At 50.4% G+C, this 17,617-nt stretch overlaps 1 protein-coding gene across 2 annotated transcripts; it reads right to left on the bottom strand.

Moving 5' to 3' along the window:
* Positions 1-11,564: 11,564 nt before the first annotated feature.
* Positions 11,565-14,270, bottom strand: LOC118965237 (frizzled-5-like). Of its 2 annotated transcripts, none has more exons than XM_036982442.1 (2): positions 13,818-14,270; positions 11,565-13,512 (listed from the first exon to the last, which is right to left on the bottom strand). In XM_036982442.1, exon 2 carries the CDS (start codon positions 13,494-13,496, stop codon positions 11,706-11,708), a length of 1,791 nt encoding a protein of 596 aa, XP_036838337.1. In that variant the 5' UTR covers positions 13,497-13,512; positions 13,818-14,270; the 3' UTR covers positions 11,565-11,705. The 2 variants fall into 2 exon arrangements, with proteins under 2 accessions (XP_036838337.1, XP_036838336.1); XM_036982441.1 differs by having other exon boundaries at positions 13,708-14,269.
* Positions 14,271-17,617: the final 3,347 nt, after the last annotated feature.

Raw genomic sequence — 17,617 nt, 5'->3', positions numbered from 1 at the left:
TTGGCAGTTCTGGGTTTACTTTAGCCTGTCTGGAGTGCCAGCTGGGTGGGGTTGGCAGTTCTGGGTTTACTTTAGCCTGTCTGTGGTGCCAGCTGGGTGGGGTTGGCAGTTCTGGGTTTACTTTAGCCTGTCTGTGGTGCCAGCTAGGTGGGGTTGGCAGTTCTGGGTTTACTTTAGCCTGTCTGGAGTGCCAGCTGGGTGGGGTTGGCAGTTCTGGGTTTACTTTAGCCTGTCTGGAGTGCCAGCTGGGTGGGGTTGGCAGTTCTGGGTTTACTTTAGCCTGTCTGGAGTGCCAGCTGGGTGGGGTTGGCAGTTCTGGGTTTACTTTAGCCTGTCTGGAGTGCCAGCTGGGTGGGGTTGGCAGTTCTGGGTTTACTTTAGCCTGTCTGGAGTGCCAGCTGGGTGGGGTTGGCAGTTCTGGGTTTACTTTAGCCTGTCTGGAGTGCCAGCTGGGTGGGGTTGGCAGTTCTGGGTTTACTTTAGCCTGTCTGGAGTGCCAGCTGGGTGGGGTTGGCAGTTCTGGGTTTACTTTAGCCTGTCTGGAGTGTCAGCTGGGTGGGGTTGGCAGTTCTGGGTTTACTTTAGCCTGTCTGGAGTGCCAGCTGGGTGGGGTTGGCAGTTCTGGGTTTACTTTAGCCTGTCTGGAGTGCCAGCTAGGTGGGGTTGGCAGTTCTGGGTTTACTTTAGCCTGCCTGGAGTGCCAGCTGGGTGGGGTTGGCAGTTCTGGGTTTACTTTAGCCTGTCTGGAGTGCCAGCTGGGTGGGGTTGGCAGTTCTGCAGCTGTTCTATTGGTTTCATGTGCCAGGTTAAGCTCAATCAAGCCCTGTATTTGAAATTACTTCAAATAAATTGGGCTGATTTTATTTTCCCATTGGTTTTTCATAGATTAGACTGGAGAAGCGTAGGCTCCATAAGCAGTCTGATGGTTTTTAGAGTCAGACCAACCCACGACAGAACATACTCCAGATTCACACGTTTATTATTCTCTACCTGGGTTACAGGCTACATAGTGTAACATGCCAGAATTAGACAAGGCAATTTTTTAAAAATAGAATCGCATGTACACTGATCCATTCAGTTGATTTATTAGGTATATAAGACAAAGGCCATTCGATAAATGGGATGCTACAGGTAGATTATGGTTAACACATTTGCAGGGAAAAAACAAGATAGTGAAAGGACAATGTGCTGCTGTAATTACTAGAACCCACCACATGGAGGCAGAAGAGGCTACAACAGTGGTCTCTAAAGTGGTAATTGCACCTTTTAAAGAGGCACTCAAGTCTCAGTAGGTGGTCCAGGTAAGTAATCACAGCACAAGTGGTGGTGGGGGGGGGGGGGGGTCTGTATTGCTCGTCAAGCAAGGGGGAGAATGATGAAATTCTCGATTCCAATCAGACCAACTCAGTTAACACTATTTTCCTCACTTTCACCCTTTGTATTCTTGGGATATCAATTTAACAGGAAAAGTAAAACATTGAGTGGTGACACCTCTCAATTCATCTGGGCTTTTTAAACTGACTTCATATTAAAAATCTGCACATAATCATAAATGGGTAGTGAAATTCCTTCATCCTAACAAGGCGTTACTGTGTCCATAAAAATTTCAAGAGTGAAATGTCCTTTTAGGAAGGCCACTTTAAATAAAATGACAAATAGCAATTCTCCATCTTTATTCCGTATAGAAGAATACCATGCCACTTATCTCCAGGTTAATGACGTGATTGGATTCCTAACCATTATGTTTCAGGTTAAGAACATACTAGCAAAACATGCCATGTAAAAATTCTAGAGACATATTGAGCTGTCCCCCCCCCCCCCCCCCCCCCCCCAGATAATTTAAAAAGTTCCAACTTCAGGGGAAATCTCCTGCAATGAGTCTAGAATGAGAAGTAGGAAATATAATACAAAATACTTCTATATTGCCACAATTTGTTTAAACATGTCCTTATGTGAAGACAATAGTTTACATCATTTACAATGTTCAATAAGTTAAATTAACGTCCATCTAGTTTCCGTCGGCCACTCTGTGGAGCACCATGAGTCTGACAAGAGCCCATCCAGTCAATCTCTGTGGAGCACCATGAGTCTGACAAGAGTCCATCCAGTCAATCTCTGTGGAGCACCATGAGTCTGACAAGAGTCCATCCAGTCAATCTCTGTGGAGCACCATGAGTCTGACAAGAGCCCATCCAGTCAATCTCTGTGGAGCACCATGAGTCTGACAAGAGCCCATCCAGTCAATCTCTGTGGAGCACCATGAGTCTGACAAGAGTCCATCCAGTCAATCTCTGTGGAGCACCATGAGTCTGACAAGAGTCCATCCAGTCAATCTCTGTGGAGCACCATGAGTCTGACAAGAGTCCATCCAGTCAATCTCTGTGGAGCACCATGAGTCTGACAAGAGTCCATCCAGTCAATCTCTGTGGAGCACCATGAGTCTGACAAGAGTCCATCCAGTCAATCTCTGTGGAGCACCATGAGTCTGACAAGAGTCCATCCAGTCAATCTCTGTGGAGCACCATGAGTCTGACAAGAGTCCATCCAGTCAATCTCTGTGGAGCACCATGAGTCTGACAAGAGTCCATCCAGTCAATCTCTGTGGAGCACCATGAGTCTGACAAGAGTCCATCCAGTCAATCTCTGTGGAGCACCATGAGTCTGACAAGAGTCCATCCAGTCAATCTCTGTGGAGCACCATGAGTCTGACAAGAGCCCATCCAGTCAATCTCTGTGGAGCACCATGAGTCTGACAAGAGTCCATCCAGTCAATCTCTGTGGAGCACCATGAGTCTGACAAGAGCCCATCCAGTCAATCTCTGTGGAGCACCATGAGTCTGACAAGAGCCCATCCAGTCAATCTCTGTGGAGCACCATGAGTCTGACAAGAGTCCATCCAGTCAATCTCTGTGGAGCACCATGAGTCTGACAAGAGCCCATCCAGTCAATCTCTGTGGAGCACCATGAGTCTGACAAGAGCCCATCCAGTCAATCTCTGTGGAGCACCATGAGTCTGACAAGAGCCCATCCAGTCAATCTCTGTGGAGCACCATGAGTCTGACAAGAGCCCATCCAGTCAATCTCTGTGGAGCACCATGAGTCTGACAAGAGCCCATCCAGTCAATCTCTGTGGAGCACCATGAGTCTGACAAGAGTCCATCCAGTCAATCTCTGTGGAGCACCATGAGTCTGACAAGAGTCCATCCAGTCAATCTCTGTGGAGCACCATGAGTCTGACAAGAGTCCATCCAGTCAATCTCTGTGGAGCACCATGAGTCTGACAAGAGTCCATCCAGTCAATCTCTGTGGAGCACCATGAGTCTGACAAGAGCCCATCCAGTCAATCTCTGTGGAGCACCATGAGTCTGACAAGAGCCCATCCAGTCAATCTCTGTGGAGCACCATGAGTCTGACAAGAGTCCATCCAGTCAATCTCTGTGGAGCACCATGAGTCTGACAAGAGTCCATCCAGTCAATCTCTGTGGAGCACCATGAGTCTGACAAGAGCCCATCCAGTCAATCTCTGTGGAGCACCATGAGTCTGACAAGAGCCCATCCAGTCAATCTCTGTGGAGCACCATGAGTCTGACAAGAGCCCATCCAGTCAATCTCTGTGGAGCACCATGAGTCTGACAAGAGTCCATCCAGTCAATCTCTGTGGAGCACCATGAGTCTGACAAGAGCCCATCCAGTCAATCTCTGTGGAGCACCATGAGTCTGACAAGAGCCCATCCAGTCAATCTCTGTGGAGCACCATGAGTCTGACAAGAGCCCATCCAGTCAATCTCTGTGGAGCACCATGAGTCTGACAAGAGCCCATCCAGTCAATCTCTGTGGAGCACCATGAGTCTGACAAGAGTCCATCCAGTCAATCTCTGTGGAGCACCATGAGTCTGACAAGAGCCCATCCAGTCAATCTCTGTGGAGCACCATGAGTCTGACAAGAGTCCATCCAGTCAATCTCTGTGGAGCACCATGAGTCTGACAAGAGCCCATCCAGTCAATCTCTGTGGAGCACCATGAGTCTGACAAGAGTCCATCCAGTCAATCTCTGTGGAGCACCATGAGTCTGACAAGAGCCCATCCAGTCAATCTCTGTGGAGCACCATGAGTCTGACAAGAGCCCATCCAGTCAATCTCTGTGGAGCACCATGAGTCTGACAAGAGCCCATCCAGTCAATCTCTGTGGAGCACCATGAGTCTGACAAGAGTCCATCCAGTCAATCTCTGTGGAGCACCATGAGTCTGACAAGAGCCCATCCAGTCAATCTCTGTGGAGCACCATGAGTCTGACAAGAGCCCATCCAGTCAATCTCTGTGGAGCACCATGAGTCTGACAAGAGCCCATCCAGTCAATCTCTGTGGAGCACCATGAGTCTGACAAGAGTCCATCCAGTCAATCTCTGTGGAGCACCATGAGTCTGACAAGAGCCCATCCAGTCAATCTCTGTGGAGCACCATGAGTCTGACAAGAGTCCATCCAGTCAATCTCTGTGGAGCACCATGAGTCTGACAAGCGTCCATCCAGTCAATCTCTGTGGAGCACCATGAGTCTGACAAGAGTCCATCCAGTCAATCTCTGTGGAGCACCATGAGTCTGACAAGAGCCCATCCAGTCAATCTCTGTGGAGCACCATGAGTCTGACAAGAGCCCATCCAGTCAATCTCTGTGGAGCACCATGAGTCTGACAAGAGTCCATCCAGTCAATCTCTGTGGAGCACCATGAGTCTGACAAGAGCCCATCCAGTCAATCTCTGTGGAGCACCATGAGTCTGACAAGAGCCCATCCAGTCAATCTCTGTGGAGCACCATGAGTCTGACAAGAGCCCATCCAGTCAATCTCTGTGGAGCACCATGAGTCTGACAAGAGCCCATCCAGTCAATCTCTGTGGAGCACCATGAGTCTGACAAGAGTCCATCCAGTCAATCTCTGTGGAGCACCATGAGTCTGACAAGAGCCCATCCAGTCAATCTCTGTGGAGCACCATGAGTCTGACAAGAGTCCATCCAGTCAATCTCTGTGGAGCACCATGAGTCTGACAAGCGTCCATCCAGTCAATCTCTGTGGAGCACCATGAGTCTGACAAGAGTCCATCCAGTCAATCTCTGTGGAGCACCATGAGTCTGACAAGAGCCCATCCAGTCAATCTCTGTGGAGCACCATGAGTCTGACAAGAGCCCATCCAGTCAATCTCTGTGGAGCACCATGAGTCTGACAAGAGTCCATCCAGTCAATCTCTGTGGAGCACCATGAGTCTGACAAGAGCCCATCCAGTCAATCTCTGTGGAGCACCATGAGTCTGACAAGAGCCCATCCAGTCAATCTCTGTGGAGCACCATGAGTCTGACAAGAGCCCATCCAGTCAATCTCTGTGGAGCACCATGAGTCTGACAAGAGCCCATCCAGTCAATCTCTGTGGAGCACCATGAGTCTGACAAGAGTCCATCCAGTCAATCTCTGTGGAGCACCATGAGTCTGACAAGAGCCCATCCAGTCAATCTCTGTGGAGCACCATGAGTCTGACAAGAGTCCATCCAGTCAATCTCTGTGGAGCACCATGAGTCTGACAAGAGCCCATCCAGTCAATCTCTGTGGAGCACCATGAGTCTGACAAGAGTCCATCCAGTCAATCTCTGTGGAGCACCATGAGTCTGACAAGAGCCCATCCAGTCAATCTCTGTGGAGCACCATGAGTCTGACAAGAGCCCATCCAGTCAATCTCTGTGGAGCACCATGAGTCTGACAAGAGCCCATCCAGTCAATCTCTGTGGAGCACCATGAGTCTGACAAGAGTCCATCCAGTCAATCTCTGTGGAGCACCATGAGTCTGACAAGAGCCCATCCAGTCAATCTCTGTGGAGCACCATGAGTCTGACAAGAGCCCATCCAGTCAATCTCTGTGGAGCACCATGAGTCTGACAAGAGCCCATCCAGTCAATCTCTGTGGAGCACCATGAGTCTGACAAGAGTCCATCCAGTCAATCTCTGTGGAGCACCATGAGTCTGACAAGAGCCCATCCAGTCAATCTCTGTGGAGCACCATGAGTCTGACAAGAGTCCATCCAGTCAATCTCTGTGGAGCACCATGAGTCTGACAAGCGTCCATCCAGTCAATCTCTGTGGAGCACCATGAGTCTGACAAGAGTCCATCCAGTCAATCTCTGTGGAGCACCATGAGTCTGACAAGAGCCCATCCAGTCAATCTCTGTGGAGCACCATGAGTCTGACAAGAGCCCATCCAGTCAATCTCTGTGGAGCACCATGAGTCTGACAAGAGTCCATCCAGTCAATCTCTGTGGAGCACCATGAGTCTGACAAGAGCCCATCCAGTCAATCTCTGTGGAGCACCATGAGTCTGACAAGAGCCCATCCAGTCAATCTCTGTGGAGCACCATGAGTCTGACAAGAGCCCATCCAGTCAATCTCTGTGGAGCACCATGAGTCTGACAAGAGCCCATCCAGTCAATCTCTGTGGAGCACCATGAGTCTGACAAGAGTCCATCCAGTCAATCTCTGTGGAGCACCATGAGTCTGACAAGAGCCCATCCAGTCAATCTCTGTGGAGCACCATGAGTCTGACAAGAGTCCATCCAGTCAATCTCTGTGGAGCACCATGAGTCTGACAAGCGTCCATCCAGTCAATCTCTGTGGAGCACCATGAGTCTGACAAGAGTCCATCCAGTCAATCTCTGTGGAGCACCATGAGTCTGACAAGAGCCCATCCAGTCAATCTCTGTGGAGCACCATGAGTCTGACAAGAGCCCATCCAGTCAATCTCTGTGGAGCACCATGAGTCTGACAAGAGTCCATCCAGTCAATCTCTGTGGAGCACCATGAGTCTGACAAGAGCCCATCCAGTCAATCTCTGTGGAGCACCATGAGTCTGACAAGAGCCCATCCAGTCAATCTCTGTGGAGCACCATGAGTCTGACAAGAGTCCATCCAGTCAATCTCTGTGGAGCACCATGAGTCTGACAAGAGCCCATCCAGTCAATCTCTGTGGAGCACCATGAGTCTGACAAGAGCCCATCCAGTCAATCTCTGTGGAGCACCATGAGTCTGACAAGAGCCCATCCAGTCAATCTCTGTGGAGCACCATGAGTCTGACAAGAGTCCATCCAGTCAATCTCTGTGGAGCACCATGAGTCTGACAAGAGCCCATCCAGTCAATCTCTGTGGAGCACCATGAGTCTGACAAGAGTCCATCCAGTCAATCTCTGTGGAGCACCATGAGTCTGACAAGAGCCCATCCAGTCAATCTCTGTGGAGCACCATGAGTCTGACAAGAGCCCATCCAGTCAATCTCTGTGGAGCACCATGAGTCTGACAAGAGTCCATCCAGTCAATCTCTGTGGAGCACCATGAGTCTGACAAGAGTCCATCCAGTCAATCTCTGTGGAGCACCATGAGTCTGACAAGAGCCCATCCAGTCAATCTCTGTGGAGCACCATGAGTCTGACAAGAGCCCATCCAGTCAATCTCTGTGGAGCACCATGAGTCTGACAAGAGCCCATCCAGTCAATCTCTGTGGAGCACCATGAGTCTGACAAGAGCCCATCCAGTCAATCTCTGTGGAGCACCATGAGTCTGACAAGAGCCCATCCAGTCAATCTCTGTGGAGCACCATGAGTCTGACAAGAGCCCATCCAGTCAATCTCTGTGGAGCACCATGAGTCTGACAAGAGCCCATCCAGTCAATCTCTGTGGAGCACCATGAGTCTGACAAGAGCCCATCCAGTCAATCTCTGTGGAGCACCATGAGTCTGACAAGAGCCCATCCAGTCAATCTCTGTGGAGCACCATGAGTCTGACAAGAGCCCATCCAGTCAATCTCTGTGGAGCACCATGAGTCTGACAAGAGCCCATCCAGTCAATCTCTGTGGAGCACCATGAGTCTGACAAGAGTCCATCCAGTCAATCTCTGTGGAGCACCATGAGTCTGACAAGAGCCCATCCAGTCAATCTCTGTGGAGCACCATGAGTCTGACAAGAGCCCATCCAGTCAATCTCTGTGGAGCACCATGAGTCTGACAAGAGTCCATCCAGTCAATCTCTGTGGAGCACCATGAGTCTGACAAGAGCCCATCCAGTCAATCTCTGTGGAGCACCATGAGTCTGACAAGAGCCCATCCAGTCAATCTCTGTGGAGCACCATGAGTCTGACAAGAGCCCATCCAGTCAATCTCTGTGGAGCACCATGAGTCTGACAAGCGTCCATCCAGTCAATCTCTGTGGAGCACCATGAGTCTGACAAGAGCCCATCCAGTCAATCTCTGTGGAGCACCATGAGTCTGACAAGAGCCCATCCAGTCAATCTCTGTGGAGCACCATGAGTCTGACAAGAGCCCATCCAGTCAATCTCTGTGGAGCACCATGAGTCTGACAAGAGCCCATCCAGTCAATCTCTGTGGAGCACCATGAGTCTGACAAGAGCCCATCCAGTCAATCTCTGTGGAGCACCATGAGTCTGACAAGAGCCCATCCAGTCAATCTCTGTGGAGCACCATGAGTCTGACAAGAGCCCATCCAGTCAATCTCTGTGGAGCACCATGAGTCTGACAAGAGCCCATCCAGTCAATCTCTGTGGAGCACCATGAGTCTGACAAGAGCCCATCCAGTCAATCTCTGTGGAGCACCATGAGTCTGACAAGAGCCCATCCAGTCAATCTCTGTGGAGCACCATGAGTCTGACAAGAGCCCATCCAGTCAATCTCTGTGGAGCACCATGAGTCTGACAAGAGCCCATCCAGTCAATCTCTGTGGAGCACCATGAGTCTGACAAGAGCCCATCCAGTCAATCTCTGTGGAGCACCATGAGTCTGACAAGAGCCCATCCAGTCAATCTCTGTGGAGCACCATGAGTCTGACAAGAGCCCATCCAGTCAATCTCTGTGGAGCACCATGAGTCTGACAAGAGTCCATCCAGTCAATCTCTGTGGAGCACCATGAGTCTGACAAGAGCCCATCCAGTCAATCTCTGTGGAGCACCATGAGTCTGACAAGAGCCCATCCAGTCAATCTCTGTGGAGCACCATGAGTCTGACAAGAGTCCATCCAGTCAATCTCTGTGGAGCACCATGAGTCTGACAAGAGCCCATCCAGTCAATCTCTGTGGAGCACCATGAGTCTGACAAGAGCCCATCCAGTCAATCTCTGTGGAGCACCATGAGTCTGACAAGAGCCCATCCAGTCAATCTCTGTGGAGCACCATGAGTCTGACAAGAGCCCATCCAGTCAATCTCTGTGGAGCACCATGAGTCTGACAAGAGTCCATCCAGTCAATCTCTGTGGAGCACCATGAGTCTGACAAGAGCCCATCCAGTCAATCTCTGTGGAGCACCATGAGTCTGACAAGAGCCCATCCAGTCAATCTCTGTGGAGCACCATGAGTCTGACAAGAGTCCATCCAGTCAATCTCTGTGGAGCACCATGAGTCTGACAAGAGCCCATCCAGTCAATCTCTGTGGAGCACCATGAGTCTGACAAGAGCCCATCCAGTCAATCTCTGTGGAGCACCATGAGTCTGACAAGAGCCCATCCAGTCAATCTCTGTGGAGCACCATGAGTCTGACAAGAGCCCATCCAGTCAATCTCTGTGGAGCACCATGAGTCTGACAAGAGCCCATCCAGTCAATCTCTGTGGAGCACCATGAGTCTGACAAGAGCCCATCCAGTCAATCTCTGTGGAGCACCATGAGTCTGACAAGAGTCCATCCAGTCAATCTCTGTGGAGCACCATGAGTCTGACAAGAGCCCATCCAGTCAATCTCTGTGGAGCACCATGAGTCTGACAAGAGCCCATCCAGTCAATCTCTGTGGAGCACCATGAGTCTGACAAGAGCCCATCCAGTCAATCTCTGTGGAGCACCATGAGTCTGACAAGAGCCCATCCAGTCAATCTCTGTGGAGCACCATGAGTCTGACAAGAGCCCATCCAGTCAATCTCTGTGGAGCACCATGAGTCTGACAAGAGCCCATCCAGTCAATCTCTGTGGAGCACCATGAGTCTGACAAGAGCCCATCCAGTCAATCTCTGTGGAGCACCATGAGTCTGACAAGAGCCCATCCAGTCAATCTCTGTGGAGCACCATGAGTCTGACAAGCGTCCATCCAGTCAATCTCTGTGGAGCACCATGAGTCTGACAAGAGCCCATCCAGTCAATCTCTGTGGAGCACCATGAGTCTGACAAGAGCCCATCCAGTCAATCTCTGTGGAGCACCATGAGTCTGACAAGAGCCCATCCAGTCAATCTCTGTGGAGCACCATGAGTCTGACAAGTGTCCATCCAGTCAATCTCTGTGGAGCACCATGAGTCTGACAAGAGCCCATCCAGTCAATCTCTGTGGAGCACCATGAGTCTGACAAGAGCCCATCCAGTCAATCTCTGTGGAGCACCATGAGTCTGACAAGAGCCCATCCAGTCAATCTCTGTGGAGCACCATGAGTCTGACAAGAGCCCATCCAGTCAATCTCTGTGGAGCACCATGAGTCTGACAAGAGCCCATCCAGTCAATCTCTGTGGAGCACCATGAGTCTGACAAGAGTCCATCCAGTCAATCTCTGTGGAGCACCATGAGTCTGACAAGAGCCCATCCAGTCAATCTCTGTGGAGCACCATGAGTCTGACAAGAGTCCATCCAGTCAATCTCTGTGGAGCACCATGAGTCTGACAAGAGCCCATCCAGTCAATCTCTGTGGAGCACCATGAGTCTGACAAGAGCCCATCCAGTCAATCTCTGTGGAGCACCATGAGTCTGACAAGAGCCCATCCAGTCAATCTCTGTGGAGCACCATGAGTCTGACAAGAGCCCATCCAGTCAATCTCTGTGGAGCACCATGAGTCTGACAAGAGCCCATCCAGTCAATCTCTGTGGAGCACCATGAGTCTGACAAGAGCCCATCCAGTCAATCTCTGTGGAGCACCATGAGTCTGACAAGCGTCCATCCAGTCAATCTCTGTGGAGCACCATGAGTCTGACAAGAGCCCATCCAGTCAATCTCTGTGGAGCACCATGAGTCTGACAAGAGCCCATCCAGTCAATCTCTGTGGAGCACCATGAGTCTGACAAGAGCCCATCCAGTCAATCTCTGTGGAGCACCATGAGTCTGACAAGAGCCCATCCAGTCAATCTCTGTGGAGCACCATGAGTCTGACAAGCGTCCATCCAGTCAATCTCTGTGGAGCACCATGAGTCTGACAAGCATCCATCCAGGCAATCTCTGTGGAGCACCATGAGTCTGACAAGCGTCCATCCAGTCAATCTCTGTGGAGCACCATGAGTCTGACAAGCGTCCATCCAGTCAATCTCTGTGGAGCACCATGAGTCTGACAAGCGTCCATCCAGTCAATCTCTGTGGAGCACCATGAGTCTGACAAGCGTCCATCCAGTCAATCTCTGTGGAGCACCATGAGTCTGACAAGCGTCCATCCAGTCAATCTCTGTGGAGCACCATGAGTCTGACAAGCATCCATCCAGTCAATCTCTGTGGAGCACCATGAGTCTGACAAGCATCCATCCAGTCAATCTCTGTGGAGCACCATGAGTCTGACAAGCGTCCATCCAGTCAATCTCTGTGGAGCACCATGAGTCTGACAAGCGTCCATCCAGTCAATCTCTGTGGAGCACCATGAGTCTGACAAGCGTCCATCCAGTCAATCTCTGTGGAGCACCATGAGTCTGACAAGCGTCCATCCAGTCTGGTCACACAGATGGGTGCGACAGGGACTTGTGCTCAGACTGCGAGGGGAGCAGCCCGGTGCGTGTCGTGAGGGATGTGCTGGCCTCGCTGTATACAGACGCGCTGGACGGTTTGTGGCCCCAGCAGGGACATGAACAACAGCACCTCCCCAGGAACCTCCTCCACGACTCCAGAGTCTTCCCCGACCACACCCACACCCCCGAGGTGATCCCCACCACCAGGCTCATAAAGTACTTCAGCATGAAGATGGCGTGGTCTGGCCCTAGGCCTAGCCTCTCTCTCTCAGCCTGGCAGGAGCAGGAAAGACCCCTGTCCCACTGGGGCCTGAGGTGCTGCTCGTACACCAGACAGGCCACCACCACCGCGGCAGGGACCGTGTAGAGGACGGTAAAGAGGCCCAGCCTTAACATCAGCTTCTCCAGCTTGTCCGTCTTGGTCCCCCCCTGCTTGATTACACTGCGGATGCGGAACAACGACACAAACCCCGCTAGGAGGAAGAGGGAGCCTGTGAAGAGGTAGACCACCAGGGGAGCAAGCACGAAGCCCCGCAGGCTCTCCACACTCTGGTTGCCCACGTAGCATATCCCTGCCACAGGGTCTCCGTCAGCAGCGCTCAGGGCCAGCACGGCGATGGTCTTGACGCTGGGCACCAGCCAGGCGGCCAGGTGGAAGTACTGCGAGTACCCGGCGATGGCCTCGTTGCCCCACTTCATACCCGCCGCCAGGAACCAGGTGAGCGAGAGCACCACCCACCAGATTGCGCCGGCCATGCCAAAGAAGTAGACCAGCAGGAACACCAAGGTGCACAGGCCGGCAGGGCCCGAAGCGTCGTACAGCACATGCCCGCCGTCCTCGGAGCACGCCACACGCTCGTGGCCCGCCGCCAGCCGCACCATGTATCCCAGGGAGATGAAGAGGTAGCAGGCAGCCAGGTAGACGATAGGCAGCTCGGGGTAGGAGAAGCGGTCGCGGTCAATCAGGAACGTGACCACCGTAGTTAGGGTCGAGACGAAGCAGAGGACCGACCACAGGCCGATCCAGAGGGAGGTGAAGGCGTGTTCGTCTGGGGTGAAGTAGGGCTGACGGCAGGGCTGGGCGCAGTTCTCCACGGGGCCTGTGTGGACGCCGCGGCCGTACAGTGAGCGGGCCTCATGCTTGACGGACACCAGGGGGTGGCGACAGCGGCAGCCGCGTTGTTCACAGTCCTGGTGGTGGTGACTGTGGTGGGGTTTGGGCAGGAGATGCGGCCTGCGGCGGGCTGGGTTGCGGTAGGGGGCTTTGGGGGTAGGCTTCGGGGGGAAGGCCGGGCCTGGGGACAGAGTAGTGGCGTCACTGCTGTTCCGGTCCATACAGAGGAGGTCAGCATCACCCAGCTCTGGTAGCCCCTCGCAGCTCATCCTCTCGGGCCATTCAAACCCATACTGGCTCATCAGGGGGGAGCAGCCACGCTTGGCCCGCTCGCACACGGAGCGGCACGGGGGCAGAGGCTTGCGATAGTCCGGGATGCAGATTGGGGTGTACATGCTGCAGAGGAAGAAGAGCAGGTCAGGGGAACAGTGGATGCGCACCAGCGGCCAGAACTGGTGCACCTCCAGCCCCACCTCGTCCTGAGTGTCGTGGTTAAACTGGTTGGGCGTGTAGGTCAGGTTGTAGCCGATGCCCTTGCACATGGGGACCGTGATGGGTTCACACACGATGGCCTTGGAGGCAGCGCGCACCAGTAGTGCGCGCATCAGCAGGAGTAGGCACGGAACGCTGATGTAAAGAGGGCAGATGTGCGTCATGGTCGCCATGGAAGCTCCTCCAACGCTGTGGATTTCCACAAAAAAATATAATTGAGGTTATTGGACAGGAAATGCGCTCTGAACGTTTGAAACATTGTATTACTGTTTCTATGTTCTATCAATAATACATCCAATGCACTTTGGGTGTGAGTCTTATTCACTCACACGTAAAGGCTAAGAAATACAGTGATGAAACAAGTTGATCAAATGTATAACTCACCAAGTCGATCACACGGGAAAATGTAAGCTACCTCATCAATATGCAATGCCAATCAAAGAGAGAAGCGCCATCTGATAATCTTGCCACCACTAAATTCACTCCCAGTGTACCTTTAGAAAACGCGCCTCCGGTGCAATCAAATAAAGTCCATTTCGACTCGATAATGCAGACGGAATTTTCAGGCAGCAACGCCTAATCCTTGCGCCACACTTTTTCTTTCAACAATATTTAGCGAAACAGCCTCCTATTCTCAGAAAAAAACCTACACTCCACGACTGTCTTCCCTCGTGCGTCTTCTTGCTCCGGCTCCTAACCATACCGACTAACAACACCGTGGCCGCTTACTCTGGACAGCCACGCCCACAGGGCTGCGTCCTCTCCAATAGGAATCTGCTTACACCCTGAACGACTCAATCAGTACATTCTTTACCCATAACCTACTTATCACATAAGGTAATATCATTCCTTATTTTTATAGGCCTACAATCTATGTAACATCACCAGTAAAGTTAGACAATGTTTAAAGTAGTGTTGTGACCAACTCAATTCATTCATTCCTTTTACCATAACCGTATCCGACAACTGAATACATTCTATATGACCTCACACCTACAATGTTTTATCAAAAGTAGTGTTTGATTAGTGTTTGATTACTAGTTAAATCAATTTCAATTGTCCTGTGTGGGATATACTCCTATAATTAATCTGTGTGTTTGTCCTGTGTGTGATATACTCCTATAATAATCTGTGTGTTTGTCCTGTGTGGGCTATGCTCCTATAATTAATCTGTGTGTTTGTCCTGTTTGGGACATGTTCCTTTAATTCATCTGTGTGTTTGTCCTGTGTGGGATATACTCCTATAATAATCTGTGTGTTTGTCCTGTGTGGGATATACTCCTATGATAATCTGTGTGTTTGTCCTGTGTGGGATATACTCCTATAATAAGCTGTGTGTTTGTCCTGTGTGGGATATACTCCTATAATAATCTGTGTGTTTGTCCTGTGTGTGATATACTCATATAATAATCTGTGTGTTTGTCCTGTGTGGGATATACTCCTATAATAATCTGTGTGTTTGTCCTGTGTGGGATATACTCCTATGATAATCTGTGTGTTTGTCCTGTGTGGGATATACTCCTATAATAATCTGTGTGTTTGTCCTGTGTGGGATATACTCCTATAATAATCTGTGTGTTTGTCCTGTGTGGGATATACTCCTATAATAATCTGTGTGTTTGTCCTGTTTGGGATATACTCCTATAATAATCTGTGTGTTTGTCCTGTGTGGGATATACTCCTATAATAATCTGTGTGTTTGTCCTGTGTGGGATATACTCCTATAATAATCTGTGTGTTTGTCCTGTGTGTGATATACTCATATAATAATCTGTGTGTTTGTCCTGTGTGGGATATACTCCTATAATAATCTGTGTGTTTGTCCTGTGTGGGATATACTCCTATGATAATCTGTGTGTTTGTGGGAGGAATGGCTGATGCCTCTATAGGTGCTTGGACCTGTCCTGGCATGGTTCTCCCTTCCATAGATTTGGTCTCATTGCATAGTTACCTAGATTGCCAAATTTAACATATGAGTGTTCTGAGGTTATTCTGAACAGAACTGAAGATAAAGTCCTCTACAAATAAAATGACAAATGAATTCTAAATGAAAACCTGTTGGTTACATGTCCTATGTCAGGTTGAGTCACACTGTGTTGTTGAGAGTTACTGTTGGGAGCAGAAGATTCCTGTCTGGAGCCCAGTGAGGGGTGGATAGAATCTACTCTGTTACGTGCATGTGAATGTAGGTGTGTGTACATGCTTGCTTGTACGTGCGTTTGTATGCACTAGAGGAGGCTGGTGGGAGGAACTGAAGGAGGACGGGCTCATTGTAATGGCTGGAAAGGAGTGAATGGAACGGAGTTAAACACATGAAGCATCTGGAAACCCCACGTTTGACTCCGGTCCATCGATTCCAATCCAGCCATTACAATGAGCCCGTCCTCCTATAGCTCCTCCCACCAGTCTCCTCTGGTATACACGTACGTGTGTCTATCTGTGAAAGGACAACCCTATGGGCTGCGCTGGTTCGTCGCTGTCTCTCTGTGTCTCCTGCTGCCCTCATTGTCCAAGGCTCTTTTGTTTTCTGTTTCTGATGGCATCTCTCAGGCCTCTTGTCGTTAGGAGACTAGATGAGCGTCTGATTGCTCTGTGGGCCACTGGACAATCACAAAGAGGGCTTTGCAGCTCGCTACAGTTGAGCCATTGTGGACATGGCCCCTGGACTAATTGGCATTGACAATTAAGCATGTTGGAATACAAGGTCCGTTTTCTCAGCAGAGGAAGGAGGGAAAATGGGCTGAGTCAGGCAGTTCAGTACATGCAGTACAGTATACACACAAGCAGACACAAAACACACACACAGATGAAAAACACACACACACAAGCAGACACAAAACACACACACACACACACACAGAGGCAACACACACACACACACACACAGGCAAAACACACACACACACACACAGGCAAAACACACACACACACACACACACACACACACACACACACACACACACACACACACACACACACACACACACACACACACACACACACACACACACACACACACAGAGGCAAAACACACACACACATACATGCAAAACACACACACACAGAGGCATTGTGGAAAACTGAAGAATGCCAAACCAATGTACCGTTCACTGAGGGGAAACTCAGAGTACACACATATCATACAGGACAGTATGCACACGCACACTCACTTGCATTGTTGAAAAATCTATGTACTGTTCACTGAGGTGAAATCCCACAACAGGCCACAGTGAAGACTGGAGTGCTGTGAGCAGTAGTAAAACCAGTGTTTATCTCAACCTGCAGTAAGGCAGGCCTGTATGATCAAAGTGTGGTAGCTGTCTGACATCATGACGTGACAGCTCTAGGTGATTGAGGGACAGTCTCAGTGTTCACAGGGAACGGAACTACAGTAAACATGAGTATGGATTCAGTTGAAACATTCACACACAGCCATCCATTGTGTTCAAGTCTGCTTGGAACATGGTGATATCATTTAGCAAAGAGGTTCAAAGGTGGAACTTGAGATCTAACAAGTGAGCAACAATGCCCTCATGCCATTCTGACTGATTTATGGGTACTGTACAGTGTATAGCCCATGGTGACGACCCAAATGATTCCCTATATAGTGCACTAGTTTTGACCAGGGCCCAATAGGGCTCTGGTCAAAAGTAGTTCACTGTGAAGGGAGTAGGGTGCTATTTGGGATGCAGTCAAGTCTACTCTGCAGCCAATGCCAGCGTTGGTGTGATTAGTGGACTATTTATTTATGTCTCTAGGGTGTGTCTGACACAAGTACTGTATGCTATTACTCACTGAACAAATCCACATCCTGGACATCAGCTGATAGGATACAATAGAATAGGACTTTGTTAGTCTTCTACTTCTTGTCTCCAGGGCTCAGCGGCAGGAGACAGTACCTCAGAAAGCCCCAGGACTCAGCGTTAGGAGACGGTACCTCAGAAAGCCCCAGGGCTCAGCGGCAGGAGACTGTACGTCAGAAAGCCCCAGGACACAGAGGCAGGAGACGGTACCTCAGAAAGCCCCAGGACACAGTGACAGGAGACGGATCCTCAGAAAGCCCCAGGGCTCAGCGTTAGGAGACGGTACCTCAGAAAGCTCCAGGGCTCAGCGTTAGGAGACGGTACCTCAGAAAGCTCCAGGGCTCAGCGGCAGGAGACGGTACCTCAGAAAGCAGCAACCTTATGGTTGACATTTTACCTACAAGTTGTTATTGCCCGGTCCGGGACTCTCTGAAAAGGTCCTAGCAGTCCCTTCCCATGGAGCATACTGTGTAAGATGCAGCTCTCTCTCC

This window comes from Oncorhynchus mykiss, chromosome 7 (assembly GCF_013265735.2).
Source record: "Oncorhynchus mykiss isolate Arlee chromosome 7, USDA_OmykA_1.1, whole genome shotgun sequence".
NCBI classification, from domain to species: Eukaryota; Metazoa; Chordata; class Actinopteri; order Salmoniformes; family Salmonidae; genus Oncorhynchus; species Oncorhynchus mykiss.
Note: the sequence above shows the minus strand (reverse complement) of the source record. Positions and strands in the feature narration are given on the sequence as shown.